At 36.1% G+C, this 19,001-nt stretch overlaps 1 protein-coding gene across 1 annotated transcript in view; it reads left to right on the top strand.

The window, feature by feature from the left end:
* KIFAP3 (kinesin associated protein 3) overlaps positions 1-19,001 on the top strand; it is a 168,027-nt gene that overhangs the window by 48,076 nt on the left and 100,950 nt on the right. Inside the window, exon 10 of the mRNA XM_075564772.1 lies at positions 7,354-7,516. Within this exon, the coding sequence (XP_075420887.1) occupies positions 7,354-7,516 (163 nt within the window). The remainder of the gene's footprint in view (positions 1-7,353; positions 7,517-19,001) is intronic.

Here is a 19,001-nt window from a genome sequence, read left to right as displayed (position 1 = left end):
TTCTACATATAACCTTCTCCCTGGGGGATGGGCAACAGGAAAGTGGGTAAAGGGAGATGCCAGGCAGTGTAAGATAAGATAAAATAATAATTTATAAATTAGTAAGGGTTCATGAGGGAAGGGGGAGGAAGAGGGATAAAAGGAAAATGAGGAGCTGATTCCAAGAACTGAAGCGGAAGGCGAATTTTGAGAATGATGAGGGCAACGAATGTATGTGTGCTTTACACAATTGATGTATGTATGGATTGTGATAAGAGTTGATTTTAAAAAATCAAATCAACTAGGGAGTAGACTGTATTGAATGACATGACCTACTTTTAAAAATCTGAAACTGATTTACAAGAATTTAATAAGGGCCTTGAACTCTGATATTTGAAATACATGAAATTTTATTTTACCCACAGATATTTAGTATCATCTGTCATCTTCATCATTAGCACATAATTATTGATGTTCACTCTGTGCCTGGTATTGCTTTAAGTTTGACTCACTTATAGGAATTAATAAAAAACAGATTTTCTTTTTTCATTGATCTTATATCTAATAAGGATATGATGACATGGTGATATATATGTATTCTGAGTAGGTGGAATATGGGGAAGAGTTCCTTTCCTGTAATAAAGTTGAAATATATTCTTCCATTTATGTAGTTTAGATTAGTTTTGCCTTTAGTAGGTTTTCATGATTCAAAATGATTTGGCATCAATATGTGTTTGCTACGTAAGGATTAGATTTATATTGATGTAATGCATTTCTGATACCTTTATCAAAAATTATCTCTGAAGAGTATGATTAAATGTATTTTCTGATTAAATAATGGAAGTGGAAGGTCTGATAAAAACATTTTTTAAGAAAGAAACAGGTTAGGAAAAGTAAGTTATTATCTAAGATCATAAAAGGATTTGATTAACTAGACTTTTATTATGGACAATATATATTTAATGTTTTATTGAAGAAACATGTATTTTATATATAATAAATAGCTTATGAAATCAAGATCTCTAGGTCTTGACTGGAGCTTAGATAGTAAATCTAGCCTCCTCGTTTTGCAAATAAAGTAACAAAGCATCAGAGAGGTTAGGTAACTTGCTCAAGAAACATCTCTGCAATAATAGAATAGACTTCATACTCTTTTCTATTTCTAGCTGAATTGTTTGTTTAAAATTCTTTCTATTGTCTTACGCAATTTTTAAGTATTTTCTTTCACTAACACCAAAAACAGATAATTAAGGTAGAAATTGATGGTGGTGATTATTGATAGTTCTCATTCTACATAGAACGTCTAGTAAAAATACTTAATAAATTCAAATTGTATGATATAGAAGCAGTTACTTTATCTAACTGTTAGAATTGTGCGTTTGTTAACCAGAAAGACATTAGTTGAAGATTGGATAAATAAATGTTGCTTCCATCTGATTGACTGCATGACACATCATATTCCATTTGATGCAAGAGAAAAATAAAAACAACTCTCCTGCTGTTTATTATGATTAGGTTTTGCTGTAGCAACCACTATACGCTATTCTTCTTTCCAAAGAAACATGAGCTAGCATAATTAATATCCAATGAAACCCTTACCAACTCAAATTTGTTTTGTTTTTAAAGGATCAATGTGTGTATTTTATTTAAAGTGTTTGTTTTCCTATAGATGTGAACTAATGCTGACTTTGCTTATTAGAGCTTTATATTTTAAAGCAAATTTAGTTTACTTTAAAAACCTTTTGAATGAATGATTTCAGATGAGTTGTATTTATTATGTAAAATTAACAATTATGAATAAATCATTTTAGAATATGAGTTTATGAGGAATGACAGACATTATATGTCACTTGGGTTGCTTGTTTTCTTATTGTGTTTCAGAGTCATATATTCTAGACGCAAGACCTTTTTACACTTAGGTGTTTTGCAAGTATTTATTTCTTGTTTGGCTGGTTTTGCATTCTCATGAAGAACAGAACTGTTCGTTTTGATGAAGCTCAATATATATATTTCAGTGGATTGAGTTTTAGTGTCTTATTTAAGAAATCTTCCCATCACCCAAAGTGATGCAAATTTTCCCCTATATTTTCTTCAATGTTTATAGATGTTTTTGGTTGTCAGTATTTTGGTTTTTATTAGCCTGTGAGCCATCTATTTGAACTAATTTATATATGATGTAAGGCATGGTTCAAGATTCATGTTTTTTAGTACAAATGTCAGAACCATTTGCTGAAAAGAGACTCCATTCCTATTGAATTGTCATTGTGCCTTTTGAAATTGCTTTTGGACCTTTGTTTAACATCAATTGTCCATACATTTATGATTTTCTTTGTGGGCTGTCTCTTCAGTTCATTGAGTCCATCTGCTCATCTTTGCTTTCTGACTCTTTGACCTGATTACTGACGCTTTATGGAAAGTGCTGAAATCAGGTAGTCAGAGGGCTCCAATTTTGTTCATTTTTTTCCAAACTGTTTTGGCAATGTTATGTGCTTTCTATGTATATTTTAGGTTCAATGAGTCTTATGTATAGAGAAAATATTAGAATATTTTATTGGATTTTCATTGACATTATTTGTGGAATCAATATAGTATCAAGATAGTAAATTTCAATCATCAGGTTTACATTGAACAAGTCATACACAGTTTATTTAAACGTATCCATTACAATCCCCTCAGTGTACCATTGCCTATCTCGGTTTCTACCTGCACTTCCTGTTCTCACTCATCCTCCTTGCCTCAGCCTCTGACTTTTGTCTGGGGGTAAATACTGCTCTTTTGGTCTTAAGTTGTTGATTTCCTAATATAAGAGAAACCTCAGTTCTAGACCTGAAGGGTGAGTGAGGGGTATAATCTCAGGTTTCCACCAATCTGGTCAGTAAGTCTCTTTTATGATTTTTTAGTTTAATCCCACATTTTATCCCACTCTAGCCAGAAACATCTAATGTGAACATTTCAGAGCAGATGGAAGTGTTAGACAGGTACCTACTGCCTAGTTCTTTTTATTTCATGGTTGTGGAAATTCATGTTTGCACAATCCATTCGTCTATTTAGGGGATGGCATAGTGGTTACACGTTGGGTTGCTAACTGCATGGTCAGCAGTGTGAAACCACCAGCTCCTCTGTGGGGGAAAAAATGAATTATAGTCTTGGAAACCCACAGGGGCAGATCTTATAGGTCTTCCCTGTCCTGTAAGAATCGACTCCTTGTTAATGAGTTAATGATCTCTTTGGACTGTCTTCCCTGTCCTATAAGATCACAGTCAGAATCGACTCCTTGTTAATGAGTTAATGATCTGTTTGGACTGTCTTCCCTGTCCTATAAGATCACAATGAGTAAGAATTGACTCCATGGTAGTGAGTTATTGATCCATTGGACCTGACTGTTTCATATGTTTTCATCATTCTTCTTTCCTATGGATGGAAGAGACCAATGGTTGCCCTTTAGATGGCTGGCCACAAGCTTTTATGACTCCAGTTGCTTCTAACCAAAGCAGGATGTCGGACATTATCTTTATGAACAGTTAGGCCAATTGCTCTGGGTGCCCTCCAAGACGATAGTCCTAATCCCCCAGGCCCGCCAACTTATTCTCTCAAAGTGTTTGGTTATGTCTAAGTTTTCATAACTTTGCCCCCTGAATGCTCTACCATATTCCTGCATATATTTGAACAATCGTAAATATATATTTGCAAATATCCTTTATCAATTTTATATGTATATGTGGCATGCGTCCTCTTTCCCTCCCACACCTGTTCAACTGGATGTCTATCTAAGCATCTACTCATAGAGGAGCATGATTGTAGGATTGTGTGTATAACTGTTTGTCTCTGTTGCCTTTTAACTCTGGCACACTTCCCAGTGCCTCCCCTACCTCCCTTTTTATCAGCTTCTCTCTCCTGTATTGCCTTTCCTTCCATGCAAGTTGACACTGCCTCCTGACTTTCCCTCCCTTTCTTCTCCTTCTTCCCCAGCTAAACATCAAGGAATGTTTCTCTCAATGTAAAAATGTGTTTTGTTTGTTTCTAACTTTTTCTAATACTGCCTCATAAAATATTTTTACTTTTGTGATTGATTTGATGTAGCATATCTTCCAGATTCACCCCTGATATGAGGTTTTTCGTACTCATCAATATTCTGTGATGTTTATCCCATTGTGTCTGTCTGTCTATGTGTGTATCAAAGTTTAATTATCATTTCTTCAAGTTTACTTATCATATCTTCCTTCAGTGAGCATTTGACTTTTGACATTTTTTTGCTATTGTGAATGCTGTGCTGAACATGAGTATGTGTATGTCTATTTGGGTCATGGCCCATATTTCTCTGTAGTATTTACCAAGTAGAGGGATTGCTAGGTAATATGTTTTTTTTTCTGTTTTTAACTTCTTGAGTAAGTGCCGCAGTGGCTACATCATTTCATAGTCCCAACAGTAGTGTAGGAGGGGGTCTAGCCTTTCTGCATTCTCACCAGTATTTGTTGTTTTCTGCTTTTTTTTAACTTTGCTCTAAATTCTGGGGAGATGATACCTCATAGTTGTTTTGATTCCCATCTTTCAAATGACTAATAAACATGAGCATTTTTTCATGTTTTTTTGGCCTCCTGGATGTCTTTCTTTGGTGAAGTATCTGTTTGTTTCCTGTGACTATTTTTAATTGGATTATTTGTCTTTTCCTTGTTGAAGAATTAAAATTGTTTATAAATTTTAGAGACTAGTCCTCTGCTTGATATGTCATTGCTAAAAATGATTCTTAGTCTGTGAGTTCTCTTTTTGCCCTTGTAGTGCAATCTTGTGATGTGCCTTAGTCTGATTTTTAGGGCTTCTCTCAGTCATCTATTTTGCCTCTGCTATTTGTATATTTTTCCTAATTTTTGATAGTGTACTTCTGCCATGTAATAGGCCTCCTAAATTTGTCTTTATTTTTTCAGTGATGATCTTTATAGTTCTAGGTTTTACATAAGTTTCTCTGGTCCATCTTGAATTTGCTTTTTAAATTGTGTGAGATGCAGGCCCTGTTTAATTCTTCGGTAAATGGTTTATGTAGTTTTGCTGTCATCATTTCATAAAGACCGTGTGTTTTCTCCATTTAAAGTGTTTTTGTTCCTGTGTCAAAGATGAGCTATCCGTGTATCGATGTATTCACTTGGGGTCTCAGTTTTGTTCCATTAGCGCATGTGTGTATTGCTGTCCTAGTGCCCTGCCGGGTGTGTGCTGGCATCGTTGTTGTTTTCTCACTCGTTCCTTATTACTTCCGGTTTATTAACTGAGTTGAACCAAGCAAAGAGTTAAAAGGGAAGTTTTTATGGTTGGAATTATTAGATTCATCTGTATAAGCAAAGCACACTTACCACTTACTGTCAATATTTCAAGTTACATATATTTGGGTTTTGAGGCACACCTAATTCTTAAATTTTTTAATGTTTATTTTTTCAGTTTCACCAACATATAGTTCACATATCATACATTTCAATCATTCAGTCACATTCATAAGAGTTGTACAAACTTCACCACAATCAGTTCCAAAACATTTCTTTTCTTTGTACTTATTGTCAGCTCCCCTTTTCCCACCTGCCTTCCCTGCCATGCCCCTTTGAATCTATTAATCCAGTTGTTGTCACTATAAATTTACCTAAACTAGGTTTCATATGAAGGAAAACATAAAAATTCAAGACAAAATGTGAACACAGTAATGACAGAATGAAACAGAGAAAAACTTCAATCAAAAGCAAAGCTGAAAGTATTAAAAATTGGAGCCATTCGACATTGGATCAAGAGGGAGCTCACTCACAAGGAGTCACATTTTGACCTCACTGCAGTTGCAGTAAACTCCAGTCTACGATCCATGGACTCTTTCTGCTAACACGGCTGTTACCATCTCTGCTCAGTACTCAGAGGGGATCTACCAGAAACTTAATCTTCATATATGGACCATGAGAATGAGTTGGGGTTTATTTTTTTTTGGTCATCCATTGCCATCCACAGCCTTCTGCAAACTGGGTGTTCAGAATTTAAACTCTTAATACCTTTCCCTCCTGTGGATTTGTATTTTATTTGCAATTCTCGGATCACACAGCCTGGCATGCTTCTTCTGATGCTTTAAAACCCCACCTGCTGGGTTTCCGGGTTTATCGTCCATCTCTGCTGCATCTGTTTCATATCTAGCTTTATTGTAGAAGGTCTGTGTACTGTGTGCCTAGTCCACCGTCTTGCTAGAAGTAGCCTTTTGTTTTTGCTTTAGTTTACTTTTTGTGCTGGGCTGACTACAACAGGCTCTGAATTAAAAACATTAGCGGTGCTCTATTGCCTATAGAATAATGTTTCACTAATGCATTGTTGCATAGCGAATTGCCTGTGTGGCTGTTAACTGTATGATCAGCAGTTCAAAGCTAACAGCTTTGGTTCAGGAGGGAAGTGAGACAGTGTACTCCCATAGGGATTTACAGCCTTAGAAGTCCAAAGAGCCAGTTCTGCTCCCTCCTGTTGGGTCACTGTCAGTCAGCATTAGCTCAATGGTGGTAAGTGTGGTTTTATACTTGAGGAGCTGTTGCTGTTCGGTGCGTGGAGTTGGTTCTATCTAGGATAACCCTATGTACAACAGTTCAAAGTACTACCCAGGCCAGTGCTGCCCTCACTGTCTTTACTATGCCTGAGCCCAGAGTTGCAGCCACTGTATCAAAATGCCTTGTTGACGGTTTCTTTACCAAACATGATGTCCTTCTCCAGGGACCAGTCCATTCTAATATGTTCAGAGTACATGAGACAATGTCTCAGCATTTTGTATTCTAAGAAGAATTGTGACTATTTCTCCTAAGACAGACTGCTTCATCCTTCTTGCTGTCATGGCACGGTCATCGTTCTTTGCCAACACCATAATTCAAAGGCATCGATTCTTTGGTCTTCCCTTTATTCATTGTCCTGCTCTTTTGCGTGCATATGAGGTGATTGAAAATGTCATGACTTGGGTCGGATACATCCTGTTCTCACAATTATATCTATGTTGTCTAACACTTTATCTTTTATAACAGACTTACAATGCAATATATATGCTTGCTATCTTAAAATTACTATGAGACAATAAATATTCTTACATTACATGCTCCATTTTCATCCTTCCTCACTTAATAACGTCAAGTAGATGATAACATGCACTTGATCATTAAAAACGCTGAGTTAATGAAAACCTTATATTAAATGTTAGGCCCTGTACTGAATCAAATTACGATTTGGAACTGGGTCTTTAAGGATTCCCTGGGGACCAATTAGGACATATTTACCTAGGAAATGGATAAATATTATGAAAACAAGAAAAAAATGTTTAGTTGTAATCTTTTTTGTCTTGCTTTGCTACAGGACTTCATTTATTTGTATTATTTTACACAGGTCGAAATGGATATTGTTGAAAAACTAGTTAAAATGATCCCTTGTGAGCATGAAGATCTGCTGAATATCACCCTCCGGCTTTTACTGAACCTTTCCTTTGACACTGGACTAAGAAATAAGATGGTGCAGGTCGGACTGCTTCCCAAACTCACTGCGCTGCTAGGTATGCTTCTAAGTCAGTACTAGCCCTGCCTGGGCTTTCTCTCCTAGCGGACAGTGGAGCTGTCTGTGGTGCGATTGCACACTCTCCTTGATGTGAATCAACTGTTGAACTGTGAATGATATGATATGGCATGTGATAGGTGAAATGTATGCCAATTAAACTGTTAGAAACAAACATGATAGACAAACACACACATAAAATGTACATATTTTCTTTCGGTGGGACTGTCAGAAGGGTAAATAGTTAAAAATAAACATAAACAGAATAAATTAATGCGAATATGGTCTGTACTCGGATTTCCTTGGTACTATGAAATGAAATGGAATAGAACCTTATAACCTTGCACTTCATTTACCCATACTGAACTAAAGTGAAAATACATAAGTACTGCCAGATAATAAAGAAGGAAAAATTTTTTACCTTTATCATATCTTTAAAGGCAGATGTCATTTATGATCTCAGAGGATGATTTTTGAATACATGGCTTCTTGGAGCCTTTTTCTGATTGCTAAAGAAAACAATCTTGTGTAGCGTAAGTTACAAAATACTAGATTAGAGGATATACTCCCTGCCTTCAAGTTAAGGCTGACTCATAGCAGCCACCTGTGGGTTTCCCAGACTAACTTTATGAGAGTAGAAAGACCAGTCTTTCTTCCAGAGTTGCTGGTGGTTTTGAACTGCCGACCCTGTGGATCACAGCCCAACACATGACCACAGCATCACCAGGGCTCCTTAGGTTAGAGGCCATAACACGTTAAATGAAAGCTTTCTCTTAGGTATTAGTTAGAGCTCTCTACTTAGGATGAATGAGTGAACTTGTGTGCTCTCATACATAATGTCAGACTCTCTGTCTCTGTAGACGCCTGCCATTCTGAAATATGTACTTTATACTGTATCTATCACCAATGATACAAATGGTTAGCACATTCTGTTGGTGGTTTAAATCCACCCCTAAGGGCCTTGGAAGGTCTGGTGACCAACTTCTGAAGCATTAACCATTGAAAACGCCATGTAAGTTCTACATTGAGACATATGGAGTTGTCATGAGTTAGTAATGACTTGATGACAAATATTTTTTGTTTTATTTTGATAGCAATATTGAAGTAAGTGCAATTCCTTAAACAGGCTCTTTAATGCAAAGTGCCTCTCTGCCTGATTTTATCTTAAGCTAGAATCTCATTGCCTTTCTGAACCATTGAGAAAAGTTTTGCTCATTTTTCAAGAATGCTCCTTTTAATTTTGCAGTGTCATTTTTAGTCATTTACTGTTAAGTATGGAATGATTTAAAATGAAGTTTATTTTTAACTATTCAGTGTCAGTTAATCCCGTATCCCATTGGCCATGGTCCTTATCCTTTTTATAATTTCATGGTTTACATGTACTGAATGCTGCTGTGTGCTTATGTGCATTAACTCATGGGATTTCCACCGGAGATGAGTAATTTATTTATTCGGGATTAGACAACTGATCAGAGGCAAAGCTGGAATTCAAGCTCACATCTACCTGCTACCAGTGTTTGCTTTAACTACCACACGATTTAGTAGATGAGAGATGTAGAAGTAAAAATTCCAGATCCCCAAGTCCCTTCAAAAAATGTTTTAGTAAGCACCACCCCATCTTTGCTTACTCTATATCTAAGAATAGTACAAAATACACTCCATTGATAAATGCAGGCAGTTCACCAATCTTGCATAGGATTTTGACTATATATTTTAGAAGACAATCTTATGATGAGTGCTTTTGAAAGTTGCTTTGGATGAGCCAAAGCAGTGAAAATATTCAGAGAGGAAATGAAAAGTTCACAATTGATGAACCTTGAACTTCCTGCAAGTGACTCTCTTTTGTTTTCATATGGTTGAAAAAAACTTCAATCAAAAGCAAAGCTGAAAGTATTAAAAATTGGAGCCATTAGACATTGGATCAAGAGGGAGCTCATTCACAAGGAGTGAATGAGCACTAAACACTAAACACTCCTAGTTCGTTTCAGTTATACTTTTTCTCCTTTTTTAACCACTCAGACCAGTACTTAGATCTGAGGGTTAAGGAATCTGGAGGGGCTTTATTTGTTCATGTATTTATTTATTTTTCTTGTTAAACCCTCCATATATTTTGCCACCTTCCCCCTCCCCACTCCGCCGCCATCCCTCCCCTCACCCTGTACTCACCCCAGTCCCTGACCACCTCACAGTCATCAAAGTCTTGTCTGTTGGTGTTTGAACCACATTTCTTCTGTGTTTTTCCTTATAACAATGGTGGTATTCAATGTTTTTCTCTGTAAGATTGACTGAGTTTGCTAAGCATAATGTTCTCTAGTTCGCTCCATGTCTTGTGGTGTTTGAGAGTTATTGTTTTTTATTACTATATAAAATTCTATAGTATAAATGTATCAGAGCTTGTTTATTAATTCCTCTGTAGCTGGGGGTTTGGGTTGTTCCCATGTTTTTGCTATTGTGGAAACACTGTGATAAGCATAGCTGGAGCTATGTTCATGCTATACTCTTAATCTCTTTAGGGTATATACTTAGTAGAGAGACTGCTGGATCAAAAAGTATTTGGATTCGCAATTGTGTAAGGAAGTGCCATACTGATTTCCATAATGATGTATAATTCTACAGTCCCACTAGCAATGTAAAGGTGTTTCTGATCTGTGCACCTCCTCACTAGCATTTATTTTCTGTTTTATTGAATTTTTCCAGAAGTGTCGGTGTGAGAATATATATCATTGTTGTTTTAACTTGTGTTTCTCTTATTGCTAATGATCTCGAACATTTCTTCACAAGGCGTTGGTCATCTTTAGTAAATTCTCTATTCGTGTCTTGTGCCCATTTTTTTTATTGTTTATTTTTTTCTTATTAAGATATAGTTTTCTATATATCTTGGAGATTAGATCCTTATCTGGCATATTATTACTGAATATTTTCTTCCGAATATGTGGGTTCTCCATTGACTCTTTTGATGAAGTATTTTGTTGTGCATAAATTTTACGTTTTTAGTACATCCTCATTCTTTGGTTTGCCTTCTATAATGTGGATATTTTTCATGATGCTCAATAGGGTTTTTATGCATCGTATTAGGGTCCTTAAGTTTATCTCTATTGCCTCATTGATAGTTTTAATAATTGTGTGATTTATATGTGGATCTTTGATCCATATTGAGTTTATTTTGTACGTGGTATGAGGTATGGGTTTTGTTTCTTTTGCAAGTGAAGATCCAGTTTTTCCAGTACTATTTATTGAAAAGGCTGTATCTTACCCATTTAATCTGTTTTAGTTCCTTATCAAAAATTAGGTGTCTACATTTTAAGTTTGCTTTAGTTTGTAATATTTTGTTTTATTTCCAACTGGAATTTATCTCTGTTGTTTTCTTGTTGTCAGTAGCCTTTTTGATCCTTTGTTATGTATTTTTCTTTGTTTTTCAGTATATGAAAGCCAGGAGCGATGAATCTATAGAAACAATAACTGGATTGAGGGTTCCTTGTGGCACAGCAAGGAGGTTGGGTGGAATTGGGGGCCTAATAACAAGGAGTACAAGAAGGAAGAAAATGTTAGAATACTACTTGTGATATCAATTGTACAACTCATCTTAATATGAGTGAACGATTGAACAGTTTATAAATTTTAAAACTTAGGTGTCCGTATGTACTTATTTGTATTTCTAGGTTTTCGATTATACTCCATTGGTCTTCCTAACTGTTACTGGTACCTGTGCCAGGCTGTTTTGATTACCATGGCTATCTAGTAAGTTTTAAGCTGTGCGAAAGAAAGGCAAGGTCTCTTACTCGGTTTTTAATTTTTATAGTGTTTATTTATCCTGGGTTTCTTTACTTTCCATATAAAGTTGGTAATTAGGTTTTCCATATCTTTGAAAATTTGTGATGGGATTTAGATCAGAATTGCATTAAATTTGTAAAGTAATTTTGTTAATATTGGCATCTACACAATATTTAATCTGCCTCTTCAGAGCATGGTAACTTGTTCAATTTGTGTAAGTTCCTTTCAGTTGCTTAAAGAAGTATTTTGTTGTTTGTATAAGTCTTTTGATTCTCTGGTAAGATTTATTGCTAAATATTTTATCCTTTGTGTTATTGTAAATGATATTGTTCTTTTGATCATTTTTCAGTATCATTATCTTTAATACACAAAAATCTAATAGATTTCTGTATCCCGATCCTATAGCCTGCTGCTTCACTGCCAAATTTTTCAGTTAGTTTGAACAACTGTTTGAAAATCTTTGGAGTTTTCTATATATGGAATTAAGTAGTCTGCAAATAAAGGGATTGTTATTTTTGTTTGCATGTGACTCAATTTATTATTTATCTAGTGGAATTTCATGTCAATCATTAGTTGAGGGTCTCAATATATGAAGATCAATATTATGGATTTTGTTCTGCAAGAATACATAGGTTATTTACGATCCAGTCTCCTACTTTCATAAACTTGTAAGATAGGTTGAGAAAACAATTTATTTAAATGTTTAAAAAATTCTTGCATGCTATTTTAATTTTTGTTTATAAATAGTAAGCTTTTGGATATAAGATTTCATATCCAGTACATAAATTAATATTCTTTATATTCCTCGACCTCAATCTCTGGAGTCGTAGATATTGACTCTTGTTTACTTCTAAATCTGTGACTTTGGGCAAGCTACCAAAACTTTTTGTGACTTGATTTCCCTCTATTATAATCAATTTAGAATACTTTCTAGGGTAAATCTAATTATACATGTAGTATAATTAGAATAATACCTGGTAGCACATAGTATTTTCTCAAAAAATACTAGGTCTTATTATCACTTTTCTTATTATTCCTTGGTAAAAAGTTGAAATACTGTAAGTGGTGCTGATTGATCTTTCTTGGTGGCATAGTGGTTACATGTTGGGCTACAATCTTGGCCTGTAATCAGCAAGGTCAGCAGTTCAAGCCACTAGCCAGCTCTTTGGAGGAAAGAGAGTCTTTCTACTCCCATAAAGAATGAGCAGTCTCCGAAAGTCACAGGGGCGGTTCTGCCCTGTCCTGTAGGGTAGCTGTGAGTCAGCATTGATTCGATGGCAGAGAGGTGGAGTTTTATTTATTATAAGATATGGTGAGGATCATGGAAACTTCAGGTACTGGTTAGCTGGGGAAGCTTTGAGTAGCCTTTTTCTTTACAGTGTTATCTCATTATTGTCTTTGCAATATTAATTCCTAAGGCATTCGAATTTTCTATACGAGAAGGAGTGCTGGTGGCATAGTGGTTATGTAGTGGTTACACATTGGGCTGTGCGGAACGGTCGAAACCACCAGCTGCTCCACAGAAGAGACAAGGCTTTTTCTCCTTTCTCTGTAAACATAGTCTCCAAAACTCACAATTTAGGGCTTTAAAAATTTCTGTCTCTGATGTTGGCTGTGCAATAAAGCTGGTTGAAAGCAATATAATTCTTTTAGGCATTTAATGGTTGGATATGCCTTATTAACTTTAGCTAATCCTCCTAGACTAAATAAAATAGATAATTGGCCAAATAAAGTTCCTGTCAAAAATTTCCTGGGAGAATAAACCTGAAAGTACATAAGAATAAGTGCCCTCATTTCTCCAGTACTTGAACTCTCCATGGTCCTCACCATATCCTGCGGATTGCAGCCCAAAGCATGACCACCCGCACCACCAGGGCTCCTTCATAGGAATAGGTGTTCTGGTTCGAACAGTCAGTAAAAGAGCCACTTAGTTACAGCGCAGCTATTTTGCTTTGTGTAGTTATCTTTTGATCTATCTGAGGACTAATCAATAGGTTTTTTAAGATCGTTACTCAAAGAAAATAATTTAAAAGCAATGTATATCACATAATCCCGTTTAACTACGGTCACATAGAGGGGCAGGGAAATTCCAATTTAGGTAGGTATGCCATGCCTTTTCTGATTTTTCTCCTCACTCTCATTGCTAATAAGCCATTAAATTTTAACTCAGGAATTCTATTTTGAATTTTCAATGTTCACATTTCACTTGTCTATTGACTTTAGTTTTTCATTTTGATTCCCCTTAAAGGACAAAAAATTATTGACAATCATACATAACTAGAAAATAGAAAGTCTAGTGATAAAAGAAAGGGAAGAAATGTACATTTAAAAATTTTTTAATAAATCATTTTATTGGGGGCTTGTACAGCTCTTATAACAATCTATACATCAATTATATCAAGCACATTTGTACATATGTTGCCATCATCATTTCCAAAACATTTTCTTTCTACTTGAGGCCTTGATATCAGCAATTCTTTTCCCCCCCCTCCCTCCCCTCCCTTCTCACCCCCTGAACCCTTGATAATTTATAAATTATTTTCGTTTTCATATTTTACACTGTCAGCTGTCTCCCTTCACCCATGTTTCTGTTGTTCGTCTACCTGTGGGGGTGGTGTCTGTCAATCATTGCAATCGGTTCCCCCCTTCTCCCCTACCTTCCCTCTACCCTCATGGTATCACTACTCTCATTATTGGTGCTGCGAGGTTTGTCTATCCTGAAGTTTGTGTGTCGAGAGCTCTTATCTATACCAGTGTACATGCTCTGGTCTAGCCAGATTTGTAAGGTAGAACTGGGGTCATGATAGTGGGGGTGGGGGGCAGGTAGGAATGTGGTTTTCATCGGTGTTGGATTGCACCATGGCTAGCTTGTCCCTTCCTTATGAGGATGTCCAAATGTCTACAGACGGGCTTTAGGTCTCCATTCCGACCCCCTCATTCGCCTTGAAATGGTTGGTTGTTGTGGATCTTATGCATGATATCTGATTCCATAGACACCTCTTGATCACACAGGTTGTTGAGAAAAATGTACATTTTGAGGAGAAATCACTTAGGATAGAGAACAATGTATTAAACTTATATAAAATACAATGTAATATTTGTAAGTGTTCAGGCCATCTAAAAATATCTATCTCGTTACATAACTTTAGTAATTTTAATGGCACCATTATTTTCTACTTTTCATTTATATTATAGGTCAAATAAATTTTTGCAGACCCTTTTTAAAATTAGCCTAAAAAAAAGAAGACGTGTTCCAAATCCCAAATCATAAGTGATTCAGCATTAACTTTTGAAGAATAACTTTTCTAAACTATGCATCTATTTCAGTATCAGATTTCAGACATGCCCTCCCCCCCTTTATTCATTCTTTTCTAGGAAAACCTATTAAATGTACTAGTTATGAGGACAAAGCAATAATGTTTTAGTGAACAGCATTACGATATCAGTGGGCTAAGACCCAACACGTATTTCTTGCTCAGATTACACGGCTATGATAGGTGAGGAGAGGATGTGCATCCAGGTAAACCTCGGTCAGCAACCCAGACTCTCACAGCCATCGGGTCAGCATAGCACCTGGGGAGAAAATGGTACATTGCAAACTGCACTCAAGATTTCCACTCTGAAATGATAAATGTCGTTTTTGCTTATATTCCATGGATCAAAACTGTTCACATGCCCATGTGTGTCTACATAAATAGAAAATGCCTGGCAGGAAAAGAATTGAAACATTATTGAGCTAAACAGCTTAATGGCCCTGAAAGAAAATTTTCATTTTTTCTGTATTTTACTTGGTGTTCCAACATAGCCAACTCATCACAGAAAACCTTACTGTCAGTAGTATGGGGGGGCTTCAAAAGTTCATGAGAACATTCTGTTACCTTTCTATTTCATTTTTCCATGAACATTTGAAGCACTTCATATATCTAGCAACTCTGATGGCACAGATCATGTTGACTGAAAGGGAGGATTCTGCTGACAGATACATGCTTTGGGATATTGACTTCCTTAGTTAACGGTCTGTGATCTTGGCCAAGTTAATTAGCCTATATACTAATTTATTACCTTTGTTATTTATTTATTCTAATCATTTTATTGGGGGCTCATACAACTCTTATCACAATCCATACATGTATCAATTGTATAAAGCACACTTATACATTCATTACCCCCATCATTCTCAAAACATTTGCTCTTCATGTAAGCCCCTGGCATCAGTTCCTCGTTTTCCCCCCTCCCTCCCCACTCCCCCTACCCTCATGAACCCTTGATAATTTATAAATTATTATTTTATCATATCTTACACTGTCCAACGCCTCCCTTCACCCACTTTTGTGTTGTTTATCCCCCAGGAAGGAGGTTATATGTAGATCCTTGTAATCGGTTCCTCCTTTCCATCCCACCCTCCTTCTAGCCTCCCCGAATCGCCACTTTCACCACTGATTCTAAAGGGATCATCTATCCTGGATTCCCTGTGTTTCCAATTCCTATATGTACCAGTGTACATCCTCTGGTCTAGCCAAATTTGTAAGGTAGAATTGGGAACATGATAGTGGGGCAGGGAGGAAGCATTTAGGAACTAGAGGAAAGTTGTATGTTTCATCTTTGTTACACTGCACCCTGACTGGGTCGTCCCCTCCCCGTGGCCCTTCCGTAAGGGGATGTCCATTTGCCTACAGATGGGGTTTAGATCCCCACTCCGTACTTCCCCTCATTCACAATGATATGATTTTTTTGTTCTTTGATACATGATACCTGATCGCTTCGATAACTTGTGATCAATTGCACAGGCTAGTGTGCTTCTTCCATGTGGGCTTTGTTGCTTCTGAGCTAGATAGCCACTCGCGCTATATCTTTTGTTAGCTGGGCACCATCAGCTTTCTTTACCTCATTTGCTTATATATCCATTTGTCTTCAGTGATCATATCTAGGAGGTGAGCACACAATGATGAATTTTTGTTCTTTAATGCCTGATAACTGAACCCTTCGACACCTCGTGATCACACAGGCTGGTGTGCTTCTTCCATGTGGGCTTTGTTGCTTATGAGCTAGATGGCCACTTGGTTACCTTCAAGTCTTTAAGACCCCAGATGCTATATCTTTTGATAGCTGGGCTCCATCAGTTTTCTTCACCACATTTGCTTATGCACCCGCTTTGTCTTCAGAGATTATGTCAGGAAGGTGAGCATCATGGAATGCGAGTTTAATAGAATAAAGTGTTCTTGCATTGAGGGAGTACTTGAGTGGAGGTCCAATGTATGTACATCTGCTACCTTAATACTAAACCTATAAATAGCTGCACATAAATCTATTTCCCCATCATCATATGTAAATATATTTACATATGTAGATGCCTTTATTTAGACCTTTATGAATGCCTTTCCCCCCTAGCTCTTTCCTCTATTTCCTTTTACTTTCCTCTTGTCCCACTATCATGCTCAGCCTTCATTTGGGTTTCAGTAATTCCTCTAGGTTACATTTCCCTTGATCATGCCCTACCAGGCCTCCTACACCCTCCTCACCACCGATTTGGATCACTTGTTGTTCCCCTTTCCTTGGGTTTGTTAACACCACTTCCTTTCCCCCAACTCCCCCTCTCCCATGTCCCCCTGGAACCATTGGTCCCGTTGTTTTCTCTTCCAGATTGTTTATCCAGCCTATCTATATTATCTTTAATATGTAGATAGTAATAATATTTGCTAATTGGAAACATTTGATAAATAATATAAAGCAATAAATGTTAGGAGCTTATATATATGCAAAATTATAAAAATATATAGTATCCTAACAATAGATATGCAGAAATGTCTTCATTTATAAGATATTTTTCAGACTCAGATCACTGAGCATTTGTGTGAAGATGTTTAGAAAATTCATTGCATCTTTTTTTCTTTCTTAAATGTTTTCCTAAATTTTCTTTAAAATTGTATGTTCATGAACTGTGTGTAACAATTAGAAATATGAGCTTTGAAGCTCTACTGCCAGGGTTCAAAAGATATGTGAGCCTCATGAGTTTTCACTGTTTTAGCTACAAAGTTGCCATTCCGGGGGTAATTTCTTACGTTGTTAGGTACCCTTAAGTAGGTTTTGACTAATAATGATCCTATGTACACCAGAACGAAACACTGCCAACTGAATAATTTTGTGCCCTCTAGTTGATTTGATGATCAGTTGAAGAACATTGAAATAAAAAAGTGAATAGACTAATTTAATTCTTCAAAGCTTCAGAAATATGATTGCCTCTGCTAGAATTTGGTTGTGTTAAACAGTAGATTATTTATATTATTTAGCTATTTTTTGGCAAGTGCCTAGAGTGATTTCATAGAATTGAAATTGAAAAGTACATATCTCAAATAACTAAATGCTTGAGGACAGATTTTCTTTACTATTTTTAGAAAATGTAATAAAACATGAGTGATTGGTTTGCTTTCCCCCGCCAAAGAATAAAATCAATGTTTAATATAGTGCCAAGAGACCACATTACTTACTATCATGCTGAGGAGTTACCTATTATCTAGAAAAAATATGCAAAACTGTAAAAGCTCTTTTGTAGGCTATCCATAGTGTAGAACTTTTCAGAGATGATTTTTAAGGGATGCTGTTTCAACTGTAATGCTGTCAGGTTTTTAGTAGATTTTCTTTATTATTATTTGGGGACCCCATAACTGAAAAATATTTTTATAGTTAATAGTAGATTATTTTAACTAGCGTACAATGAATCGTGCACCTTTCAGTTTCTAATAAATCTGTGCTGTGCGAATAGTTAATCTGCGCCTCTGGTTTCCTGAAGCAATTCACTAGTGCATTGCGACCCCTGCTGTTGTGAGGCTGAGCTGAATCACTGGTATGTCTTTCCACAAAAGTTTTCTTTTGCAGTAAACTGAAAAATACAGTTAAAATTTTTTGTTTGAGCCATTATTAAAGGCAGAGGGGAAGTTATATTAGTTTTTTCCCAAAAAATCTTTTGTGTATGTGCATGTATCACTTTTTTTGCTTCTTTTGCCATGTGAAGCTCTAGGGCAGTGGTTCTCAGTCTGTGGGTCACGACCCCGTTGGTGGTTGAACGGCCCTTTCACAGGGGTCACCTAAGACCATCTGAAAACACAAATATTTCACAATATATAATTACACATTGTTTTGTGATTAATCACTGTGCTTTAATTATGTTCAATTTGTAACAATGAAAATATATCCTGCATGTCAGATATTTATATTATGATTAATAACTAGCAAAATTACAGTTATGAAGTAGCAATGAAAATAATTTATGGTTGGGGGTCACCATAACATGAGGAACTGTATTAAAGGGTCATGGCATTAGGAAGGTTGAGAACCACTGATCTATGGGAACTGTAATTCAATACTACCAAAAATTATTTTACTGGTATATTTTATCATATCAAGCATTGTTATTTAAGAATTTTTTATTTAGCTTCCTACAATAATGCTTATCCCTGACAACAGGGATACATAAAAGAATCAATAAAAATTTCAAATTCATTAAAAACAATTTCTATTCTTATGTACCCTAAAATTCACTTGTTTGAATAGTTTTTTAAAAATAATTTTATTGGAGGCTCATACAACTTATAATCCATACATCCATCCATTGTGTCAAGTACATTTGTATATTCATTGCCTCCATCATTTTCCAAACATTTGCTTTCTACTTGAGCCCTTGATATCAGCCCATTTTCCCCCTCCCCTCCCTTCCGCCT

The sequence above is a fragment of the Tenrec ecaudatus genome, chromosome 1 (genome assembly GCF_050624435.1).
Source record: "Tenrec ecaudatus isolate mTenEca1 chromosome 1, mTenEca1.hap1, whole genome shotgun sequence".
NCBI lineage: Eukaryota > Metazoa > Chordata > Mammalia > Afrosoricida > Tenrecidae > Tenrec > Tenrec ecaudatus.
The sequence above is the reverse complement of the archived record's forward strand: the minus strand, read 5'-3'. Positions and strand labels throughout refer to the sequence as shown.